Source organism: Heterodontus francisci, chromosome 4, assembly GCF_036365525.1.
Source record: "Heterodontus francisci isolate sHetFra1 chromosome 4, sHetFra1.hap1, whole genome shotgun sequence".
In the NCBI taxonomy this organism is placed as follows: Eukaryota; Metazoa; Chordata; class Chondrichthyes; order Heterodontiformes; family Heterodontidae; genus Heterodontus; species Heterodontus francisci.
In genome coordinates this window covers 89,863,127-89,885,112 of record NC_090374.1, presented here as the reverse complement: position 1 = coordinate 89,885,112, position 21,986 = coordinate 89,863,127, and the positions used below count along the sequence as shown (strand labels likewise).

The 21,986-nt window shown below is 42.6% G+C and overlaps 1 protein-coding gene across 3 annotated transcripts in view; it reads right to left on the bottom strand.

Annotated features, from left to right (window-relative positions):
• The window catches only part of mcc (MCC regulator of WNT signaling pathway), a 238,146-nt gene that overhangs the window by 27,990 nt on the left and 188,170 nt on the right, over positions 1 to 21,986 (bottom strand). For all 3 annotated transcript variants that reach the window (XM_068029851.1, XM_068029852.1, XM_068029853.1), the window contains 3 exons: positions 18,811 to 18,994; positions 10,184 to 10,418; positions 8,212 to 8,418 (listed from right to left, as the gene is read on the bottom strand). In XM_068029851.1, coding sequence (XP_067885952.1) covers positions 8,212 to 8,418; positions 10,184 to 10,418; positions 18,811 to 18,994 — 626 coding nt within the window. The remainder of the gene's footprint in view (positions 1 to 8,211; positions 8,419 to 10,183; positions 10,419 to 18,810; positions 18,995 to 21,986) is intronic.

The window sequence follows — 21,986 nt, the reverse complement described above, 5'->3', positions numbered from 1 at the left end:
ATCCCACTTCCCAGCACTTGGCCCGTAGCCTATGCTATGGCGTTTCAAGTGCTCATCTAAATACTTCTTAAATGTTGTGAGGGTTCCTGCCTCTGCCACCCCTTCAGGCAGTGCTTTCCAGATTCCAACAACCCTCTGGAAGAATTTTTTTTCCCTCAAATCCCCTCTAAACCTCCTGCCCCTTACCTTAAATCTAAGCTCCCTGATTACTGACCCTTCCGCTAAGGGAAAAAGTTTCTTCCTATCTAACCTATCAATGCCCCTCAATGTTGTATACCTCAATCATGTCCCCTCTCAGCCTTCTCTGCTCCAAGGAAAACAACCCCAGCCTTTTCAGTCTCTCTTCATAGCTGAAATGCTCCAGCCCAGGCAACATCCTGGTGAATCTCCTCTGCATCCTCTCCAGTGCAATCACATCCTTCCTATAGTGTGGTGACCAGAAGCTTACACAGTAGTCCAGCTGTGGCCTAACTAGCGTTTTATACAGCTCCATCATAACCTCCCTGCTCTTATATTCGATGCCTCGGCTAATAAAGGCAAGTATCCCATATGCCTTCCTAACCAACTTATCTACTTGTGCTGCTGTCTTCAGTGATCTATGGACAAGTACACCAAGATCCCTCTGCCCTTCTGTATTTCCTAGGGTCCTACCATCCATTGTATATTCCCTTGCCTTGTTAGTCCTCCCAAAATGCATCACCTCACACTTCTCAGGATTAAATTCCATTTGCTACTGCTCCATCCATCTTACCAGCCCATCTATATCGTCCTGTAATCTAAGGCTTTCCTCCTCACTCTTTACTACACCACCAATTTTCGTGTCATCTGCGAACTTACTTATCATACCTCCTATACTCATGTCTAAATCACTAATGTACACTACAAACAGCAAGGGTCCCAGCACCGATCCCTGCGGTACACCACTGGTCACAGGCTTCCACTCGCAAAAACAACCCTCGACCATCACCCTCTGCCTCCTGCCACTAAGCCAATTTTGGATCCAATTTCCAAATTGCCCTGGGTCCTACCTTCTTAACCAATCTCCCATGCAGGACCTTATCAAAAGCCTTACTGAAGTCCATGTAGACTACATCAACTGCTTCACCCTCATCTACACATCTAGTCCCCGCCTCGAAAAATTCAATCAAGTTAGTCAGACACAATCTCCCCCTGACAAAGCCATGCTGACTATCCCTGATTAATCCCTGCCTCTCCAAGTGGAGATTAATCTTGTACCTCAGAAAACCCATTTAGAAAGTACCCTGTTCTATCCTTAAGTCTAAAGTGGATGATCTCACATTTGCCTGGATTGGAATCCATGTTCTACAGTTTTTCCCATTCACTTAATCTATCAATATCTCTTTGTAATGTTATGCTTTCATCTACACTGCTTACAATACTTCCTATCTGTGTTATCAGCAAATTGGGATATGTGGCTTTCTATCCCATCACCTTAGTAGTTAATAAATACAGTCAATAGTGAGGCCCCAGCATAGATCCTTTCTGGTCACCACTAGTCACATTCTGCCAATTAGACTACCTGCCCATTAACCCGAGGGTTTCAATGGCAAGTTAACTAAGGCCTAAGTGGAAGCGGGTGATGTTACAAAAGTGCAGGTAGGCAATGTCTGTGATGGAGTATATCATAGAATTTTGCAGAGCAAAAGGAGGCCACTCAGCCTGTGCCAGCTTATTAGAAGAACAATTCAGTTAGTCCCACTCTCCTGCTCTTTTCCCACATCCCTTCAATTTTTTCTCCTTCAAGTATTTATCCAATTCTCTTTTGAAAGTTACTATTGAATCTGTTTCCATGACCCTATCAGATAGTGCATTCCAAATCCTAACCACTTATTACACAAGAAAGTTTTAGGTCGACTCTAGTTCTTTTATCAATCATCTAAAATCTGTGCCTTCTAGTTATTGACCATTCAGCCATTGGAAACAGCTTCTCTTTTTTTACTCTTTCTAAACCATTTTCAAAAGGCATTTGATAAGGTGCCATCCAATATAACAGCACATGGTGTAGGGGGTAACATATTAGCATGGATGAAGGACTGATTAGCTAACAGGAAGCAGCAAGTAGGGATAAATGGGTCTTTTCGGGTTGGCAAGCTGTAACTAGTGGAGTGCCATGGGGATCAGTGCTGGGGCCTCAACTATTTACAATTTATATCAATGACTTGGATGAAGGGAGCAAAAATATGGTAGCTAAATTTGCCGATGACAGGAAGGAAGGCAAGTTGTCAAGAGGAGGTAAAGAGTCCACAAAAGGATATAGATAGGGTTAAGCGAGTGGGAAAAGATTTGGCAGATGGAGTATAATGGGGGGAAATGCGAACTTGTCCATTTTGGCAGGCAAAATAGAAACGCAGTATGCTATTTAAATGGAGAGAGATTGTAGATCTCGGTGGTACAGAGGGATCTGCGTGTCCTGGTACATGAATCACTAAAGGTTAGTATGCCGGTACAACAAGTGATTAGGAAGGCAAATGAAATGCTGGAATTGAGTATAAAAGTAGGCAGGTTTTACTGCAGCTGTACAGGACCTTGGTAAGACCACATCTGGAGTACTGTGTACTGTTTTGGTCTCCTTATTTGAAAAACGATATAATTGCGTTAGAAGCAGTTCACAGAAGGTTCACTCGACTAATTCCGGGGATGAAAGGCTTACCTTATGAGGAAAGGTTGAACAGGTTGGGCCTATACCAATTGAAGTTTAGAAGAATGAGAGGTGATCTCATTGAAACATATAAGATCCTGAGGGGACTTGATAGAATCGGTACCAGGAGGATATTTCCTCTTACAGGGGAGATTAGAACTAGGAGACACAGTTTAAGAATAAGAGGTCTCCCTTTTAAGACGGTGATGAGGAGAAATTTTTTCTCTGAAGGCCGTCAGTCTGTGGAATTCTCTTCCCCAGAAAGCAATGGAGGCTGGGCCATTGAATTTATTCACTGCTGAGAGATAGATTTTTGACAGATAAGGGAGTCAAGGGTTAAGGTTGGGGGTGGGGGACAGGGTTGCAGACAGGAAAATGGACTTGAGACCACAACCAGATCAGCCATGATCTTATCGAATGGCAAAGCAGTCTCAAAGGGCCATATGGCCTACTCCTGCTAAGTCCGCTGTTCCCATGTTCATGATTTTAAACAACTCTATCAAATCCCCTCTTAGCTTTCTTCACTCTAAAGACAACAACCCCAGCTTCTCCAGTCTAACCATGCAAGTGTAATCCCTCATTCCTGGAACCATTATTGTAAATCTTTTCTGTACTGTCTCCAAAGTCTTCACGTCCTTCCTAAAGAGTAGTACCCAGAATTGGGCACAATACTCCAGTTGGGGCTAAACTAGAATTTTATATGGGTTTAGCATAACTTCCTGTCTTTTGCACGAGATGCCCTATAAAGTCAGGATCCCATATGCTTTATGAACTGCTTTTTTAACCTGTCCTGCCACCTATAAAGATTTGTGCACAAATAACCCAGATCTTTCTGTTCTTGCACTCCCTTTTAGGAGTGTACCATTTAGCTTGTACTGTCTCTCCTGACTCCTCTTGCAAAATGTATCACCTCAAACTTTTGTGTTGAATTTCATCTGTCATGTGTCTGCCCATTCCATCAGCCAGTCTACGTCCTCCTGTTTACTACTACCTTCCTTACCGTTGGCTACACTTCCAAGGTTTACGCCATCAGCAAATTTTGCCCTGTAACCCCACGTTCAAGTCATTAATAGATATCAAAAACAGCAGTGGTCCATGCGCTGAACCCTGAAGAACATCACTGTATACTCCCCTACAGTCTGAAAATCAGTCGTCATTCACCCACCTCTGTTTCCCATCCCTTAGCCAATTTTGGATCCATACTGCTCCTTTTATATGGGTTGTGCAGCAGTCTGAAAAGTACCAGGCATGCCTTGCTATGAGATAAATAACATGTGTGCGCAGCCATGCAACAAAATTTTAAGGGGACCATGCACGAAATAAAACAGGTTGTGCACTGCAACTAAACTTTAAAGGGAACATTGGTCAGCAGCTCAGCTCGGCATTGAATAGGACGCAGGAATAGTCTGGTTCAGCCTGAGACAATGGTTGGGGAGCAGAATAAAATCAGTGGGAATTGGGTTAAGGGAGGTGGGTATTATAGATAAAATGAGCTCAGAAAGGTTATGAGGGGAGATAGGAGAAATTCAAGATGTAGCTATCAAGGCTATAATGGGGGGAGCCCAGATTGTAATTGGCTTGGTGGACAAGGGGAAGTGAGACAAATAAATGGATGGTCTCAATCGTAAATGACCAAAATATCGACAAGCTCCTTGTACTTATTATTGAAGGGGGCAGAGGAAAGGAATTTAAGGAGATGGTTAAGTTCCAGAAAGCTTGTTGTGGAATGATGCTGAAACCTATCTTTACTCAGTTTCACATTTATTGTACAGAGTAAAAAGGATTACAATTAGCGCCTCACTCAAAACCTCCACAAATCTCAGTAAGTGTATCCTTATAAGTGCTCAAGTAAGACCCCAATTAACACCCTCCACCTGCATATAATTAAACAACTGATGCACAATTAACAATGGTTGGTACTGAAGAAAAAAAGCCAGAGATTATCTTTGCTTTCCTGAAAAATCCTGGAATAATTAGTTTTGATAGAAGAGCGAGACCCAATCGTGCTTGATATGGTCTCGCCAGATCTGATGATGGATGGTTAAACCAGCTGCGCATCAGATATGCTCAAGTCTGTGTCCCTTAGATTTGAGCAAAAATTGGGGCCAAACAGGAAATTAACAGAAAGATCATGATATCAATGGACTAGTCAGGTGGGCAGAACAGTGGCAAATGGAGTTCAATCCAGAGAAGTGTGAGGTAATGCATTTGGGAAAGCTAACAAGGCAAAGGAATACACTATAAATGGTCAGATATTGAGATGTATAGAGGAACAAAGGGACCTTAGAATGCATGTCCACAGATCCCTGAAGGTGGCTGAACAAGTAGATATGGTTGCCAAAAAGGCATATAGGATACTTGACTTTATTAGCTGAGGCACAGAATATAAGAGCTGGGAGGTTATGCTGGAACTGTATAAAACACTAGTTGACTCACAGCTGGAGGACTGCATGCAATTCTGGCACTATAGGAAAGCTATGATTGCACCAGAGAGAGTACAAAGGAGAGTTAAAAGGATGTTGTCTGGACTGGACTGAGGAAAGATTGGCTAGGCTAAGGTTGTTTCTTTGGAACAGAGGAGACTGAAGGATAACCTAATTGAAGCGTATAAATTATGAAGGGTCTAGATAGAGTGGATAGGAACGCCCTAATCCCCCTGGTTGAGGAGTCCATAACCAGGGGGCATAGATTTAGGCTAAGAGGTAGGAAGTTTAGAGGGGATTCGAGGGGAAATCCTTTTCACCCAGAAGGTGGTGGGAATCTGGAGCTCACTGCCTGAAAGAGTGGTAGAGGCAGAAACCCTCATAAAAAGTCTTGAATATGCATTTGAAGTGCAGTAACCCACAAAGCTGTGGACCAAGAGCTGGAAAGTGGTATTAGACTGGATGGCTACTTGCTGGCCAGCGTGGACATGATGGGCTGAATAGCTTCCTTCCATGTCGTAAATTTCTATGATTCTATGGATCGGGATGGGAGAGAGTAAATGTTTTCCTCAGACAAGGGCATCAAAGGTAAGCAATGGTTAGATAGACCAACAGCTGCAGAAGCATTGGGGTGAATGGAAGCCCAAAGGCTAGGTAGTTGGGATTCACCAATTACAGTTGTAGGTGAATGGGGGGTGGAGGCGGGGAAGTCTCGTTTCCAGGGCTGGTCATAGAAAGAAGTGGGGTTGGAAGGAGGTAGGAAGATACAAATGTTTAGAAATCATGGGAGTATGGTAACACTGGAAGATGGCAAGGTCAAGGGGGTGATCGTGAATAGGAGTTGGAGATTTTATATTGAGGGAGAGTTTATATAGAGGGAGAGTTAAGGGAGTGCAAATGGGCAGTGAATTCAAAAGAGAGGGCAGGGTAACGGAGATGAAGCCTGAAATCTCAGTCACTCTGCCGAGGCTGAGGGAGGAAAGCAGGGAGAATATCTTGGGGAAGAACACATGATAGGGCTGAGAAGGGTTGTGGGCAACAAGGATTTTAGTGGAGAGTGAAAGAAGAGTTCAGAGGAGGAAAAAGGACAAGAGGAGTAGCAGGAGAGACTAAGGTGTGATTTGGTGATGAGGGCTACACCATCACCATGGCAATTCGGGCAGGGACAGATGGTGGAAAGCATAGAAAGTGTGAAAAGCTTCAGTAAGAGGCATGTTGTCACCCACCAGTCAAGTTTCAGTCAGAATCAGAATGTCAATGCAATAAAGTCATGAATGGCAAGTTCGTGAATGAACTGATTTTCTGGATAAAAATAGTGGTGTGGGGATTATTGTTCCATTTGTAGAGTCCAAGGCACCATTAGGCAGAAAGCCTGACGAGAGATGAGGATTCAGTTGGAGTCGTTGCCATAAGGACATAGTCATAGCTGCCTTGATTACCCTTTAGAAAATGCTGACAGAGGCAGCTGTAAGATTGTTCAATAGGATTTCAAGCCTAGAATCGCAGCATGAGTGTATAAAGATAGAAAAGTACTGACAAGTTGTGGTAAAGATTTGAAGTGAGGGGAGGCAAAGTAACCAGGAGAAATGAAAGGCAGCATACTGGGTGATAGGAAGGGGATGAGGTAGGAAAGAAGGGCCAAGAGAGAGAGGAAAATGTGGATATAAGTAATGGGCTCTTACAGAGCAGCAGCCAAAATGCAGACATGAATGGACTTGGAAGGAATTCAGGTTACACTGGTACAGCAGAGGTTAGAAGAGGCATGTCCTAGTGTAAACAGAGGACCTTCCCCCTTCCATCCCACCAGCCTCATGTAAATTTCACTTCCACTCTCAACTAATAGAATGTCATGTAGTGATGCTGTCAAGGCACTATAAACACACAGGAAGTGAATCAACAACTTTCACTGGATCTCAGCCAGGACAGTCTTGTAGTTAAACTCATGGCAACGATGAAAGGGAATGGGACGATTGATAAAGAAAAAAGTTCCAGCAGACACAATGGGCTGGATTTTCCCTCCGGGGCTGGAAACTAAGTCAGGACTGTTTCCGAGTCCTGAACCCACCACTGGAGGAAACAATCACTCATTGGGATTCTCACGGGGGCACTCCCTTAATTGGCATGCAGACTGGTTCTCTGTCCAATTAGGAATGGTGGGCCAGCTCTTGAAGCTGGCAGGCCAATCAGAGGCCTTCCAGCTTGAACAGCAGCAGACTAGCAATGGAAGGTAAGTAACAGAAATGGCACTTCAACATGGAGGTGCCCTCTCTCCAACATTTTTAGATCTTAATTAAAGGATAGATTCAGCCAGGCCACGACTGTTGCAGGGCGCGGGGGGGTAAGTAGGTTTGGAAATTCCTCCACAGGGCAGCTTGTGGCTGCTTCTGCATGCAGGGAGGGCCTCTAGACATGCCTGGAGCACTGCTGCCCCCCTACCTGCTGACGGGTGCCTGTCTTCAGGACCCTATACAGGCCCCCGCCAGTCACCCTCAATTAGGCCCTTAAGATGGAGCCAAGAAAGGGACGCCACGGCAGCGGCCAAAATTCCATCCCAATGTGTTTTAAATGATTAAAAGCTAAAATTGAAGTGGTAGATAAAAGGGGAGTTTGTGGGGAGAGATTGGAGATGCAAGGGATAAAGGTTTTTAGAAGCACACAAAGGAAGAAAAATCCTGACAATGTAGAGAGCATAGGGGTGGGAGACAGAGATGGAATGTAGTTGATTGAATTAGATGAAACTGTTGAGATCTCCAAGTAGAATCAAGTAAAATATCACAAAAATAATACCATGGCAACAATTATTTGTAATCTTGCGATATGTTTCTCTACACCTTTATTCTATAGTTGTGTATGTGTCAACGGGTGCTTGTGGGTGACAGAGTGGGAATAAAGTAAAAAGAGAAAGATAATAAGTGCCAGTGGAAGACAGAATGAATAATTAATGATTTGAGGGGCAAAGAGAAGAGAATTAGAGGAAAATATTGCTGTTGGTATCAGCAGATTTAGAGCCAGCAGCTTTTCTAGCTCTGTGTATACTATTTTTACTGCAAGAATCATTTCTAAACAGAAATGTTACATTATCATGTTTCTTGTACTGCATTTATCAACGAGACTAAAGGTGAAATTTACTTTGACTTGTTTATCCTTTCCTCCGCTGCTGGTTGAGCTGACAGATTGTATGCGTTGCTCCTTTTGTTCTTCTACCTCAGATTTCAGGTGTTCAATATGTACTAAGTAAGCTTGTTCCTGGGCTTCTCGAGTGCTCAGCTTCAGTTCAAGTGCTTTCTTCTCCTTCTCCATCAAATAAAGTTGGGCTTTGAGTTCTGCCATTTCCTCCTTCAAACAACCAAAATATGTGTCAGATCATAAAAGGATGTATTTGCTTGTGTCAAATGTACATCAAAAATATTCGAGCTTTGGATCCACATTAATTTATCAAATTTCTCTTGTGTAGAATACAGCCATGAGAGAAAGGAGGCTTTCACCTCATTAATATCTTGGCTCCATATGTAAAAAGATGGTGATCTAAGCCACTGAGCCACATAGTCCTAATGGTATAGCTTTGAGTGGCATTTCATACAGGATCAAAACTGCACAATAACATTGTGGCAAATATTTAAATAGATCAATAGCTTTCACAATGCATTGCTCAAAGGTAGTGTGGGGAAGGGGTGAGGGAATTGAAAAAGTTTGCCAGCAAATGCTGTATAGGGCCAGGGAGCGGAGCAGTTACACAGAATGGGAATTGGAGTGGGGATGGAGCAAAACACAATACTTCAGCTGAAGCAGAGATGAAAATAGATTGATTCCTTGTTACTCAGCAAATAGGCACAGCAAAATTAAAAGCCCATGTGGGTAGCGATGCTCTTCCAATTGAAAATACTGTAGCCGCAGTTCAAAATGTGCTCTCCACTACACTGGGGAGGCCAAATTCAGATTGGTTGACAACTTTGGCCTGCATCTTCATTCTGTGCAAAAGCATGATCCTAAGCTCCCTGTGGTTTTCCACTTTCTACTTGATTGCCTTCCTTCCAGTGGAACATTACTCCAGTGGTCAAGTAGAAGTTAAAGAACAGCAATTCTGCAGGTCTCCTGGTCTACATTCCTATCTTGACCATCTCAATTAACACCACCATAAACTGATCAACTTGTCAACATGTGATTGTTGTTTACGGATCTTGCTGTGTACAAAATGGATGCTGGGGTTGCACACATATCAGTCACTGCATTTCAAAATAATCATATATGAAGCACTTCGAAGCATTTCTGAGAAATGCAATAAAGCAAGCTATAAATTCATCTCTTGCAGCTGTTTTAATCCTTTTTGTTTTCCTCACGCTGTTTCAGCCTCCAAATTAGATCATCTTTTTATACCTAGCATATTTTCGTTACAATTTAAAACCAACTATTAACAGGTTATTAAACCCATTAATAGCTTCTTTGTGTTAGCAATCAGCTTTCCTGACATGATTTTTACTTCCTGTTCTGCTTTTTCATTTTGTTTGGTCTTGTAAAGGTTGCTTATCACCCAGCTTCCAGTTCTGACAAACCATCTACATCCAAAACATCAATCTATTTTTTCTCTTCTAAGATTCTGCTGGACTTGGTGTATGCCAACCATTTTCATTTTTTTAAAATCTCACTATTTAATCTGGATATCCACTGTTCGGTATCTATTATTTGTTGGCAACACATAGTGAACATGAAATCCGACTTCTTCATTCACTAAAAGCAGTAAATGTTTTCTCTTGTTTTTAAAACTCATTTAGCTCTAGGGTACTAGAAAACAATTATGGATTGCAATATTTAAGATATAGGTATAAAATATTGCCCTCAAGTTTCCAGACACGATTCGGACTTAAAAGCATAATACAATAGGCTGTTGTGAGTTAAAAGATTATACTCAAAACATTATCCTGCCTTTTTTCTTTAAAGATCCTGTCTGATCAGTTGTGAACTTCAACATCTTGTTTTTGATTCATAATGGAACATTCGCCTGCTGAGATACCTTTAGGCAAAAACTTTAAATGCAGCTAATATCTCATTAGATTTTGTAAAATGAGCTGTTAAAATGCTAAAATCCAGCAATAATTCTACTCACCTTCATAGCCATTAGCTCCTGCATTAGAACTGCATTCTCCAAATCAAGTCGTTGACTATCTCCCCGAGGTTTAACATCATAACTAAGTGGATCAATATGAATACTTTCTAGCTCTAACATAGTTAGCTTGACTGCTGCTCTGTCATTCTTAAGCTGCTGGACATAATCTTTTAATCTCTGCTCATCTTCTTTTGTAAACTCTGTATCACAGCTACTAGCAGTTGAGCTTGTAGTGCTGAAGAGACAACAATTATAATCAATGTATTAACAAAAGATATTAAATAAAAGGAAATTCATAACTGTTAAATACTTAGTCTTGACTATATATCAAAGTTATATAATTATTTCCTAAATGTTAAATTCACCTAGCGAACAACATTACTGCACAGAAAACTATCCTTAATATTAAACTGCATATTGTGTGCAGTAAAACGTAGTTATATTGTTTATAATCTTAGTACATTTCCCATTTGTAGCACCATTGTTCCCCTTCCCAGGCTTTTTGTCACCATAGAGATTTATATCCAATACCAAGATCCTGGGAAGCTTAAATCATCAGTCTTGTACTTGATTACAAGACTGCAAAGTCGCACAAACAATAGTACTATTAGAGCAGCATTCAAATCTTACTGCCCTCAATTCCTTTATGAATTGTGTTCAACAGCTGTTCTGGGTTTTGTTCACAATCCTACAACATAGCCCTGTAGAGACAGAGATGCATTGATGCTAGATAATGATAGCACAGGAAGAATGATCCAACCCAAAAAACTCCAAGAGAAAGCAGAATGGACTCAGTACCAGCCTGATCATGAGTGTTAAATTACTGTTCAAGTATGTTATCAATGTGTCATTAGGTAAGAAACTATATTAAAAAAAGCAGCAACTCACCCAGGCTTGATAGAACCTTCCAAACCCGCAACTTCTACCGCCCAGAAGAGCAGCAGATGCATGGAAACACCATCACCCACAACTTCCTCTCCAAGTCACACAACATCCTGACTTGGAAACAGTAGTGTCATTCCTTCATCGTTGCTGGATCAAAACTCTCTCAACAGTACTGTGTGAGTATTTCCACCACATGAACTGCAGTGGTTGAAAAAGGCAGCTCACCACCACCTTCTCAAGGGCAATTAGGGATGCGCAATAAATGCCAGTTTTGCCAGTGACTTGCACATCTTATGAATGAATAGAAAGAAAATTAAGACTCATCGCGCTGTTGACATTTCATTTACCTTTAAATGGACAAGACCCAATTTTTTCTGCTGTATTAAGTGGATAGCTAGTGGGTAAGTACCACAACTTCACACTCTTCACATGTTTGAATGCCTAATCTCTCAGGGGTATTGGTGCAACAAAGCATGTGCAGCAGCAGGGCAAATCAAACAGCAACTATCTGATTTCCATATTTAATTGCACATGCGCTGCTGGAATAACTGTGACACTGATAACTTCACCATCATTATTACCATAAAATCTGGGACAATGTCATGGGATGCAGATTGTTGCAGTGCACTCTGGCAATTTTGGTTCCACAGAAAAACTCATAACTATAACTCCTGTGGCTGCGTGTCTTGCTTACATTTGGAATTGGTCAACAAGAGCAAGGACTCTTTAAAGAGATTCAGTTCAAGGCTCCAAACAGGGGAACAAAGAAGAATTCAAACCACAGCCCAGAACAAGAGGCAGATCTGTGCAGAGAAAGCTCCATGGATGTATTAATATTTAATAGCTAACATTAAAAGTAAGTTTCATTTTCTCCCCCCTCCCCAGGAACTATGTAATTGTTGTAGTATTGATGATAGCCGTCTAATTTTGGGGCTAGGTAATGGAATGGAGGGCATCAACAGTCAATCAAAAGACCTGAAGAAATTTCAGTGATTTGATTGTTTGTTTCTGTGGTGATTCTTCACTGGCTATATTTTAAGATAGTGAGAAAATCTTACTTTTCTTTGGCAATAACAAATCTGAATCAATAAGAATTCCTCTGCAAAAACAATCTGGCTGTAGAGCAACATTCTGAAATTATAGGTAGAATTTTATTTAACAGATCCACATACAGTGGATGTGTGTCTGTGAGGTCCCTGCACATGATACAACTCCAAAAACGGGTTTCCCGCAAGTAGCGTCTGTAAGTGAATCCATGGGATGTGCCAATGTGTAGATGGAGAATGATTTGTGTATTTTGATCTATGTATTTTTTTTTAAGTAGTGTGTTGGGCGCCCATTTTTAATTGAAGCAGGTTTTGCCGTGGCTCTTTACCTCAGCCAAGGCATTGGCAACCCCCTTCCCGGTACCTCGACCAGAGACGGCAGGTGAATGATGCGCCGAATCTGACAAAGGAAGGATTTCTAGTTAAAGGAACCCGGGCGGGGTCAGGATGGCTGAACTGCACATTAATTCCTGTGGCTTCAGCAACCATAAGAACGGAATGGAGACCTGAGACGGCTGCCCACCCCACCAGGCCGCTGCAGAAGAGACTGAAGTGAGGCAATGCTTGCTGTGGATGGGAGCAAGAGGCCAGACTCTACAACCAAACAAGCGAGGAAGTGAGTAGCATGAGTGTGGTCCTTGCAGACAGTGCTCCAAGAGGTTCAAGGACCTCAGGAGGCAAGGAAAGGTGAGTGATGTAACACTTTAGAGGTGTCAACCCTCACACTCTGATTTTCCCAGCATTCTCATGCACAACACTCCTCAGACAAACACCCTGCAGCTCACTCACTACTTTCTCTCCAGGCTCCTCCTCAGATCCCCAGCTGAACAGCCAACACTAATACTCACCCTAATCCTTATGCCATCTTAAACCCATGCCTCGAAGTCAATCTCCATAGATGTTGTCCTTCCCTCCTCTCCACACAGTCTATTTCTCACTCACAATTCTCTCCTTACAGAAGAGAAAGCAGTAATCTAGGGGGAGACAGACAAACAGGAGGGATCGCCAGTGTTAGCCACCATGACCGACACTGGCAATGCATGCCCACATGGTCCACTGGGAAGGACCGTGCTCCATGAGGTTGCAGATGTCAGCAACGAATTGTTGTGAAAGCCTAAGCCTCCTAAGCCACTGGTTCTCACATGTCGAGAGAGCTGATGTTCTGTAAACCTTGTGCTGGGAGGTCTTGCCTTCTTCGAGCTGGATCTCAGTGTCCATCCCCTTTGTCCTGTGGAGCAGCATGTGGCTGAAGAGAGGACAGCTGGTACTTGTCCTCTTGTTCCTCATCAGAGTCAGGAGAATTTATAATGGGAAATAGAGAAATGGCAGACAAGCTAAATGATTACTTTGTGTCTGTCTTCACTGAGGAAGATACAAGAAATCTCCCAGAATTTAAGATCCAAAGGACTAGGGAGAATGAGGGAATGAATGAAATTAGTATTAGGAAGAAGGTTGTATTGGAGAAATTAATGGGGCTGAAGGTTGATAAGTCCCCAGGAGCTGATATTCTACATCCCAGAGTGTTGAATGAGGTAGCTATGGAGATAGTGGCTGCATTGGTGATCATCTTCCGAAATTCTATAGATTCTGGAGCGATTCCGGCAGATTGGAAGGTCGCAAGTGTCATCCCACTATTTAAGAAGGGAGGGAGAGAGAAAACAGGGAACTACAGACCTGTTAAGACTATCAGTAGTAGAGAAAATGCTAGATCTATTCTAAAGGATGTGGTAAATGGACACTTGGATAATAATGATCTGATTGGGCACAGTCAACATGAATTCATGAATGGGAAATCATGTTTGATAAACCTGTAGGGAGTTTTTTGAGAATGTTACTAACAGAATTGATAAAGGGGAGTTGGTAGATGTAGTATACTTGGATTTTCAGAAGGCTTTTGTTAAAGACTCCCACAGGAGGTTGGTAAGCAAGATTAAAGCACATGGGATAGGAGGTAATATACTGGCATGGATTAAGGATTAGTTAACAGGCAGAAAACAGAGAGTAGAAATAAACGGGTCATTCTTACATTGGCAGGCTGTGACTAGTGGGGTATTGCAAGGATCAGTACTTGGACCCCAGCTGTTCACAATATATATCAATGATTTGGATGTGAGGACCAAATGCAATATTTCCAAGTTCGCGGATAACACAAAACTAGGTGGGAATGTGTGTTGTGAGGAAGATGCAAAGCTTCAAGAGGATTTGGACAGACTTAGTGAGTGGGCAAGAACATGGCAGATGGAATATAATGTGGAAATATGTGAGGTGATCCACTTTGGTAGGAGGAACAGATGTGCAAAGTATTTCTTAAATGGCAAGAGGTTAGGAAGTGTAGATGTACAAATGGACCTGGGTGCCCTGGTCAATAAGTCACTGAAAGCTAACATGCAGGTGCAGCAAGCAATAAGGAAGGCTAATGGTATTTGCGCCTTTATCGCAAGAGCATTTGAGTCCAGGAGTAGTGAGGTCTTACTTCAATTGTATAGAACCTTGGTTAGACCGCACATGGAGTACTATGTGCAGTTTTGGTCCCCTTACCTTAGGAAGGATATTATTGCCATAGAGGTAGTGCAACAAAGATTCACCAGACTTGTTCCTGGGATAGCAGGACTGTCCTATGGTGAGAGATTGGGGAAACTGGGCCTGTATTCTCTAGAGTTCTGAAGAATGAAAAACAACAGCTTGTGCTGTATGGGAAGAGAGTGCTGATTGGTTGGCAAGTGAACTCGTAGAGGCATTTGAGTACAGGAGCAAGGACGTCTTACTGAAGTTATGCAGGGCCTTGGTGAGACCACATCTGGAGTGTTGTGTGCAGTTTTGGTCTCCTTATCTGAGGAAGGATGTTCTTTCCAATGGAGGGACTGCAAAGAAGATTTACTTGGCTGATTCCTGGGATGGCAGAATTGACGTATGAGGAGGGATTGGGTCGACTGGGCCTATATTCACTCGAGTTTAGAAGAATGAGAAGGGATCTCAGAAACCTATAAAATTCTTACAGGACTAGACAGGCTACATGCTTGGGAGGATGTTCCCAATGGCTGGAGAGTCCAGAACCAGGGGTCACAGTCTCAGGATACAGGGTATGTCATTTAGAACTGAGATGAGGAGAAATTTGGGCAGCACAGTGGCGCAGCCTCACAGCTCCAGCGTCCCGGGTTCAATTCTGGGTACTGCCTGTGCGGAGTTTGCAAGTTCTCCCTGTGGGTTTTCGCCGGGTGCTCCAGTTTCCTCCCACAGCCAAAGACTTGCAGGTTGATAGGTAAATTGGCCATTATAAATTGCCCCTATATAGGTAGGTGGTAGGGGAATTGAGGGAAGGTGGGGATGTGGTAGGAATATGGGATTAATGTAGGATTATGGAAGATGGCAGGATCCCCAAAGACACATTGTACAGCGAGCTCGCCACTGGTATCAGACCCACCGGCCGTCCATGTCTCCACTTTAAAGACGTCTGCAAATGCGACATGAAATCCTGTGACATTGATCACAAGTCGTGGGAGTCATAAAGACGGGGCTGAACTGTGGCGAGTCGAAGAGACTTAGTAGTTGGCAGGAAAAAAGACAGAGGCGAAAGGGGAGAGCCAACTGTGTAAGCCCCGACAAACAAATTTCTCTGCAGCACCTGTGGAAGAGCCTGTCACTCTAGAATTGGCCTTTATAGCCACTCCAGGCGCTGCTTCACAAACCACTGACCACCTCCAGGCGCTTATCCATTGTCTCTCAAGATAAAGAGGCCAAAGAAGAAGTATAAATGGGTGGTTGATGGTCGGCACAGACTTGGTGGGCCGAAGGGCCTGTTTCAGTGCTGTATCTCTAAAAATAAAAATGAGAGATCATCTCATTGAAACCTACAAAATACTTACAGGGATAGACAAGGTAGATGCAGGTTCAGATGCATCCCCTGGTTGGGGAAATCTAGAACCAGGGAACACAATTTCAAAATTAGGGGGAAGCCACTTGATGAGGAGAAATTTCTTTACACAGAGGGTTGTGAATCTTTGGAATTCTCTACCCCAGAGGGCTGTGGAAGCTGAGTCATTGAGTATCTTTAAAGCAGAGATTGACAGATTTCTAAATACCAATGACAAACAAAGAACAAAAAACAGTACAGCACAGGAACAGGCCATTCGGCCCTCCAAGCCTGCGCCGATCTTGATGCCTGCCGAAACTAACACCTTCTGCACTTCCGGGGCCCATATCCCTCTATTCCCTTCCTATTCATATATTTGTCAAGATGTCTCTTGAACGTAGCTATCGTATCTGCTTCCACCACCTCCCCTGGCAGCAAGTTCCAGGCACTCACCACCCTCTGTGTAAAAAAAACTTGCCTCACACATCCCCTCTAAACTTTGCCCCTCGCACCTTAAACCTATGTCCCCTAGTAACTGACTCTTCCACCCTGGGAAAAAGCTTCTGACTATCCACTCTGTCCATGCCGCTCATAATTTTGTAAACCTCCAGCATGTCACCCCTCCACCTCCGTCTTTCCAGTGAAAACAATCCGAGTTTTTCCAACCTCTCCTCATAGCTAATGCCCTCCAGACCAGGCAACATCCTGGTAAACCTCCTCTGTACCCTCTCCAAAGTCTCCACGTCCTTCTGGTAGTGTGGCGACCAGAATTGCACGCAATATTCTAAGTGTGGCCTAACTAAGGTTCTGTACAGCTGCAACATGACTTGCCTATTTTTATACTCTATGCCCCGACCGATGAAGGCAAGCATGCAGTGTGCCTTCTTGACTACGTTATCCACCTGCGTTGCCACTTTCAGTGACCTGTGGACCTGTACGCCCAGATCACTCTGCCTGTCAATACTCCTAAGGGTTCTGCCATTTACTGTATACCTCCCACCTGCATTAGACCTTCCAAAATGCATTACCTCACATTTGTCCGGATTAAACGCCATCTGCCATTTCTCCGCCCAAGTCTCCAACCGATCTATATCCTGCTGTATCCTCTGACAATCCTCATCATTATCCGCAACTCCACCAACCTTTGTGTCGTCCACAAACTTACTAATCAGACCAGCTACATTTTCCTCCAAATCATTTATATATACTACAAACAGCAAAGCTCCCAGCACTGATCCCTGCGGAACACCACTAGTCACATCCCTCCATTCAGAAAAACACCCATCCACTGTTACCCTCTGTCTTCTATGACTGAGCCAGTTCTGTATCCATCCTGCCAGCTCACCTCTGATCCCGTGTGACTTCACCTTTTGCACCAGTCTGCCATGAGGGACCTTTTCAAAGGCTTTACTAAAGTCCATATAGGCAACATCCACCACCCTTCCTTCATCAATCATCTTTGTCACTTCCTCAAAAAACTCAATCAAATTAGTAAGACACGACCTCCCCTTCACAAAACCATGCTGTCTCTCGCTAATAAGTTCGTCTGTTTCCAAATGGGAGTAAATCCTGTCCCGAAGAATCCTCTCTAATAGTTTCCCTACCACTGACGTAAGGCTCACCAGCCTATAATTTCCTGGATTATCCTTGCTACCCTTCTTAAACAAAGGAACATTGGCTATTCTCCAGTCCTCTGGGACCTCACCTGTAGCCAATGAGGATGCAAAGATTTCTGTCAAGGCCCCAGCAATTTCTTCCCTTTCCTCCCTCAGTATTCTAGGGTAGATCCCATCAGGCCCTGGGGAATTATCTACCTTAATGCTTTGCAAGACACCCAACACCTCCACATAAAGGGATATGAGGATAGTGTGGGAAAAAGGCATTGAAGTGATCAGCCATGATCGTACTGAATGGCGGAGCGGGCTCGATGGGCTGAATGGCCTACTCCTGTTCCTATGTTCCTAAGATAGAGCTACATATGCTGCTCTCATGCCACTGTGAAGCTGGCAGGGAGTGAAGTCCAAGACAGGTGTACTGATGGAGTTGGAAATCACCTGTCAAGTAGTAAGAGCACACAGATGAAGTGCTGTGAGCACCAGCCTCTCACCTGAACATGACTGCAACTATTCAGTTTCACTGTTTGAAGGCTTCCCAGCCTGTCAGTCTCACTGAAGAAGCACTCCCCACTGTGCTCTCGCCTGGTTGACCTTGGCGAGTTTGACACAGCTTGGGAAACCCATGCATTGGCTGTTAAAGCCAGAATGCTGGGTTAAATCCTGAGTTAACTGCCTCTTTGAATATTTTGATGACTTACCTGACAGGTCCATGGGGATTCCATGGGGAAGGGGTGACGTTGTGGTAATGTGACTGGACAAGCAATACAGAGGCCCAGGCTAAAGCTCTGGGGACTTGGGTTCGAATCCCACCCTGGCAGATGGTGAAATTTGAATTCAATTAATGAAAATATGGAATTAAAAGCTCGTCTAATGGTGACCATGAAACCATTGTTGATTGTTGTAAAAACCCATCAGGTTCACTAATGTCCTTTAGGGAAGGAAATCTGCTGCCATTACCTAGTCTAGCCTGCATGTGACTCCAGACTCACAAGAATGAGGTGCACTCTCAAATGCCCTCTGAAATGGCCGAGCAAGCCACTCAGTTCAAGGGCAATAAATGCTGGCCTAGCTAGCGACGCCCACATCCCACTAACGAATAAAAAAAGCCTGCAAACCTGCCTGGGTTAAACCTGGAAGTGAATGGGATCATGTTGGGTTCCTGAACCAACATCAATTTTCAGGGCTTTAGCCCCCGCCCACACCCAAACCTTTCTGCCCTAAATTACTCACCTGGTGTGGCTGTGAGAAGACAGACTTTCCCATGGCTGTATACTACATCCTGTTACAGTACACGCTCCACCACAGCTGCCATCAAGTTTCATTAGTAGCGCTTTTGCAGCATTTTCTGCCGTCTTCCTGCAGTCATGTGCTCTCTTTAACATCATTGTTATGTTTTCCTCACCATTTTGATCACCTGTTCAGAAGAAATAATTTTTACCTTGTTCATGGCAATACAGACAAAGCAGCAATGATGCACAGAATCGCTGAAACCTCATTTTCTCAGTTTCATAAATTCAGTAACAGACTGAACTGGATGGTTTTCCAAATAGTTAAAAAATTTAATTTGAAAGTTTAACAATGCAGCAGCAAGTAACTGATGAATGCAAAAAATTAAGTAGTCTGATTTTTAAACTGTATAGCCACAATCAATTTCATTACTTTTTAATTACTGGGGACATTACAATGCCACATTTTAGAACTTCAGTGTAATGTACCACTAACCAACCGGTCGCAAGTTGACACAAAGGAGTTCGCAAAAGGGGGGCGTGATTACACAAATCAGCCCACATTGCACTCATGCACAATTGCTGAGTTCAATGTAACTGTGGTCAAGGCCCAAGGGTAAAATTAATTATTGGACTGTATAAACACAGATAAAATCTGACAATCCACATCTTTGGGCTCAATTTGGTCATTTGTGGAAGGAAAAACACCTTTCTATGACAGCATCTAGTCACAATAGAATTAAATAGTATTTAAAGCAGCACAGAAACAGGACATTCGACTCAACAGATCTGTGCCAATGTTTGTGCTTCAAACGTGCGAATACATTTCAATGTATTTTGCAATCTTCAGGGTGAACTGGTCCTGCTGACTATTTCAGCAAAAATATACAAAATGAGAAATCCCATTTTGTACTCTTCCAACATTTTTGCTAACAGGACTAACTAGTGGAATTTCAGCTCCCTCAACTCTTCTCGAATGCAGCAATATATGTTCAAGGAAGGAGGGCAGAAGACTTCATCATTAGGCAGCAAAATCAATTACAGTCAGGAACATCCACATGAACATCCACAAGAACCACACCCCCACCCTCTCTCAGAAATGTGTTGATACAGTGTGAAAACCATTGGAAAAGTAAGTCAATATCATAAAAAGGATGAAAACAAGCAGTCAAACCTTTCCCAAAGGATAAAAACAAAGAATTCTATAATTAAAAATATGACATTGTTATAGAGTTAAAACATGGTTTCCTTGTGCTCTGTCTCCATACCTAATTGTAGGTTTTGCATGTTATATTATGAAAAGGGAATTACTTGCCTATCAAAGGAAAATCTATACTGATTGTGTATGCATTTAGAATTATGGAACACTGAACTTTAAGGGGGGCAAATAACTATGCTTAACATCTATCATACATATTGCTTTATTGGAGAAAGATTCTTGCAAAAATTGCTTAAGATCCAGTGAACCATTTTTAACACGTTCATGGAAAAAGATACACACAAGATACATTACTCGACCCTCAACTTTGAAAGGAGCAAAGCATAAAAATATAAAAAGACTCCAGTTTTATTTCATTGCAAGATTACTTTAAAATAAGAACTGTTTTAAGTATCATTATATTTTTCTAGTAATGATTGATTTATTAGACAGATACAGCAAATAACTGCACAATTTATTAGCTTAAGAGTAATGCCAATAATCAGAGATTGGAAACATTTCATTACAAAATTACTTGTTTTATTTTTTAATATAAAAATTCTATATTTTAAGGAATCTAGAATATGTCCTTGACTTAAGGGCAAATTCCAGTGATTAAATTCTGTACGTATCACTGTATACCTGACCTTTGAATGTCAAAGTGCACATGATATCAACGTTATTTATTTTGAGTCTAGCTTAGACATTCCCTGGAGTTCAGTAGAGTTGGGCATTCCCATGAGCAGTCAAGTAATGCATTCAGGAGTGCCCAATAGCTAATTGCAAAAATAGCATAACTTGAGGATGTAACAATGGTACATCCTTGTTATCTGTACTGGATATGGTGTCTCTTACATGCACCCTCACATACATTTCAGCAATCTTTCAGTTGGTAGATTGAAAAAAAAATGAACTGAGAACATAATTGTTAAGCTGCTTTATTTTACAGACAGCATGTGAACAAAACTCACTAACCTCACATACCTCCTCATAAATACAAAAAATAACAATGTAACACTATTCCACATTATTGGGTTACCTTACCTTTCCCTGGTCAGTCTCTGGTTCTGAGTGGCTCAAAGTTTACAATAAGTAAGTTTTCTCTCATTGGGCTGAGCTCCATTCCAGATCTAACTGGAGTGATTGACTTTAAATATGGGTTTTTCTCACCATAGGAAATAAGGTGCATTATCGCTCCTACTTGTTCCCTGCTCAGTGATTCCTGTACTCAAATCACTTGCAATGAAGGCCATCATACAATTTGCCTTAACTGCTTGTACTTTCAATTTATTATACTATATTATAGCACACTCATGATACAGTCTCCTCTACATTGCAGAACAACTCCCATCAGTCCGCGTGACCCCGAGCTTCCGGTCACCTGTCTTAATTCTTCACCCCACTCCCACTCTGACCCCTCTGGCCTCAGCCTCCTCAAATGAAGTTCACAGAATCACAGAACTGTTACAGCGCAGGAGGCCGCCATTCAGCCCATCGAGTCCGCACTGGCTCTGCGAAAGAGAAATCCCCTCAGTCCCATTCCCCTACCTTCCACCCCATAACCCTGTACATTCTTCCTTTTCATATAACTGTCTAGTTCCTTTTTGAATGCTTCGATTGAACCTGCCTCCACCACTTTCTCAGGCAGCGCATTCCAGACCAAGTTCAAAGTAAGCGTGAGGAACGGTACCTCATCTTTTGATTAGGCACTTTACAGCCTTCTGGACGCAACAATTTCAGATCGTAGACAGCAGTGGTTTATGATTCTGGTATTGCCATTTACACCTCCTCTCAACCCATCTTTTGTTTATTTGTTCCATTACCATCTCCTTTTGCCTTGCACCATCATCCCTTTTGTCATTTAATCTTTTCTGCCTTCCACCCTATCACAGACCTTCCCTTTTGTTCTCCCCCTCCCTCTCCATTTCCCTACCTCTGCTTAAAAGCTATTACATCTCTAACTTCTTTCAGGTCTGACTAAA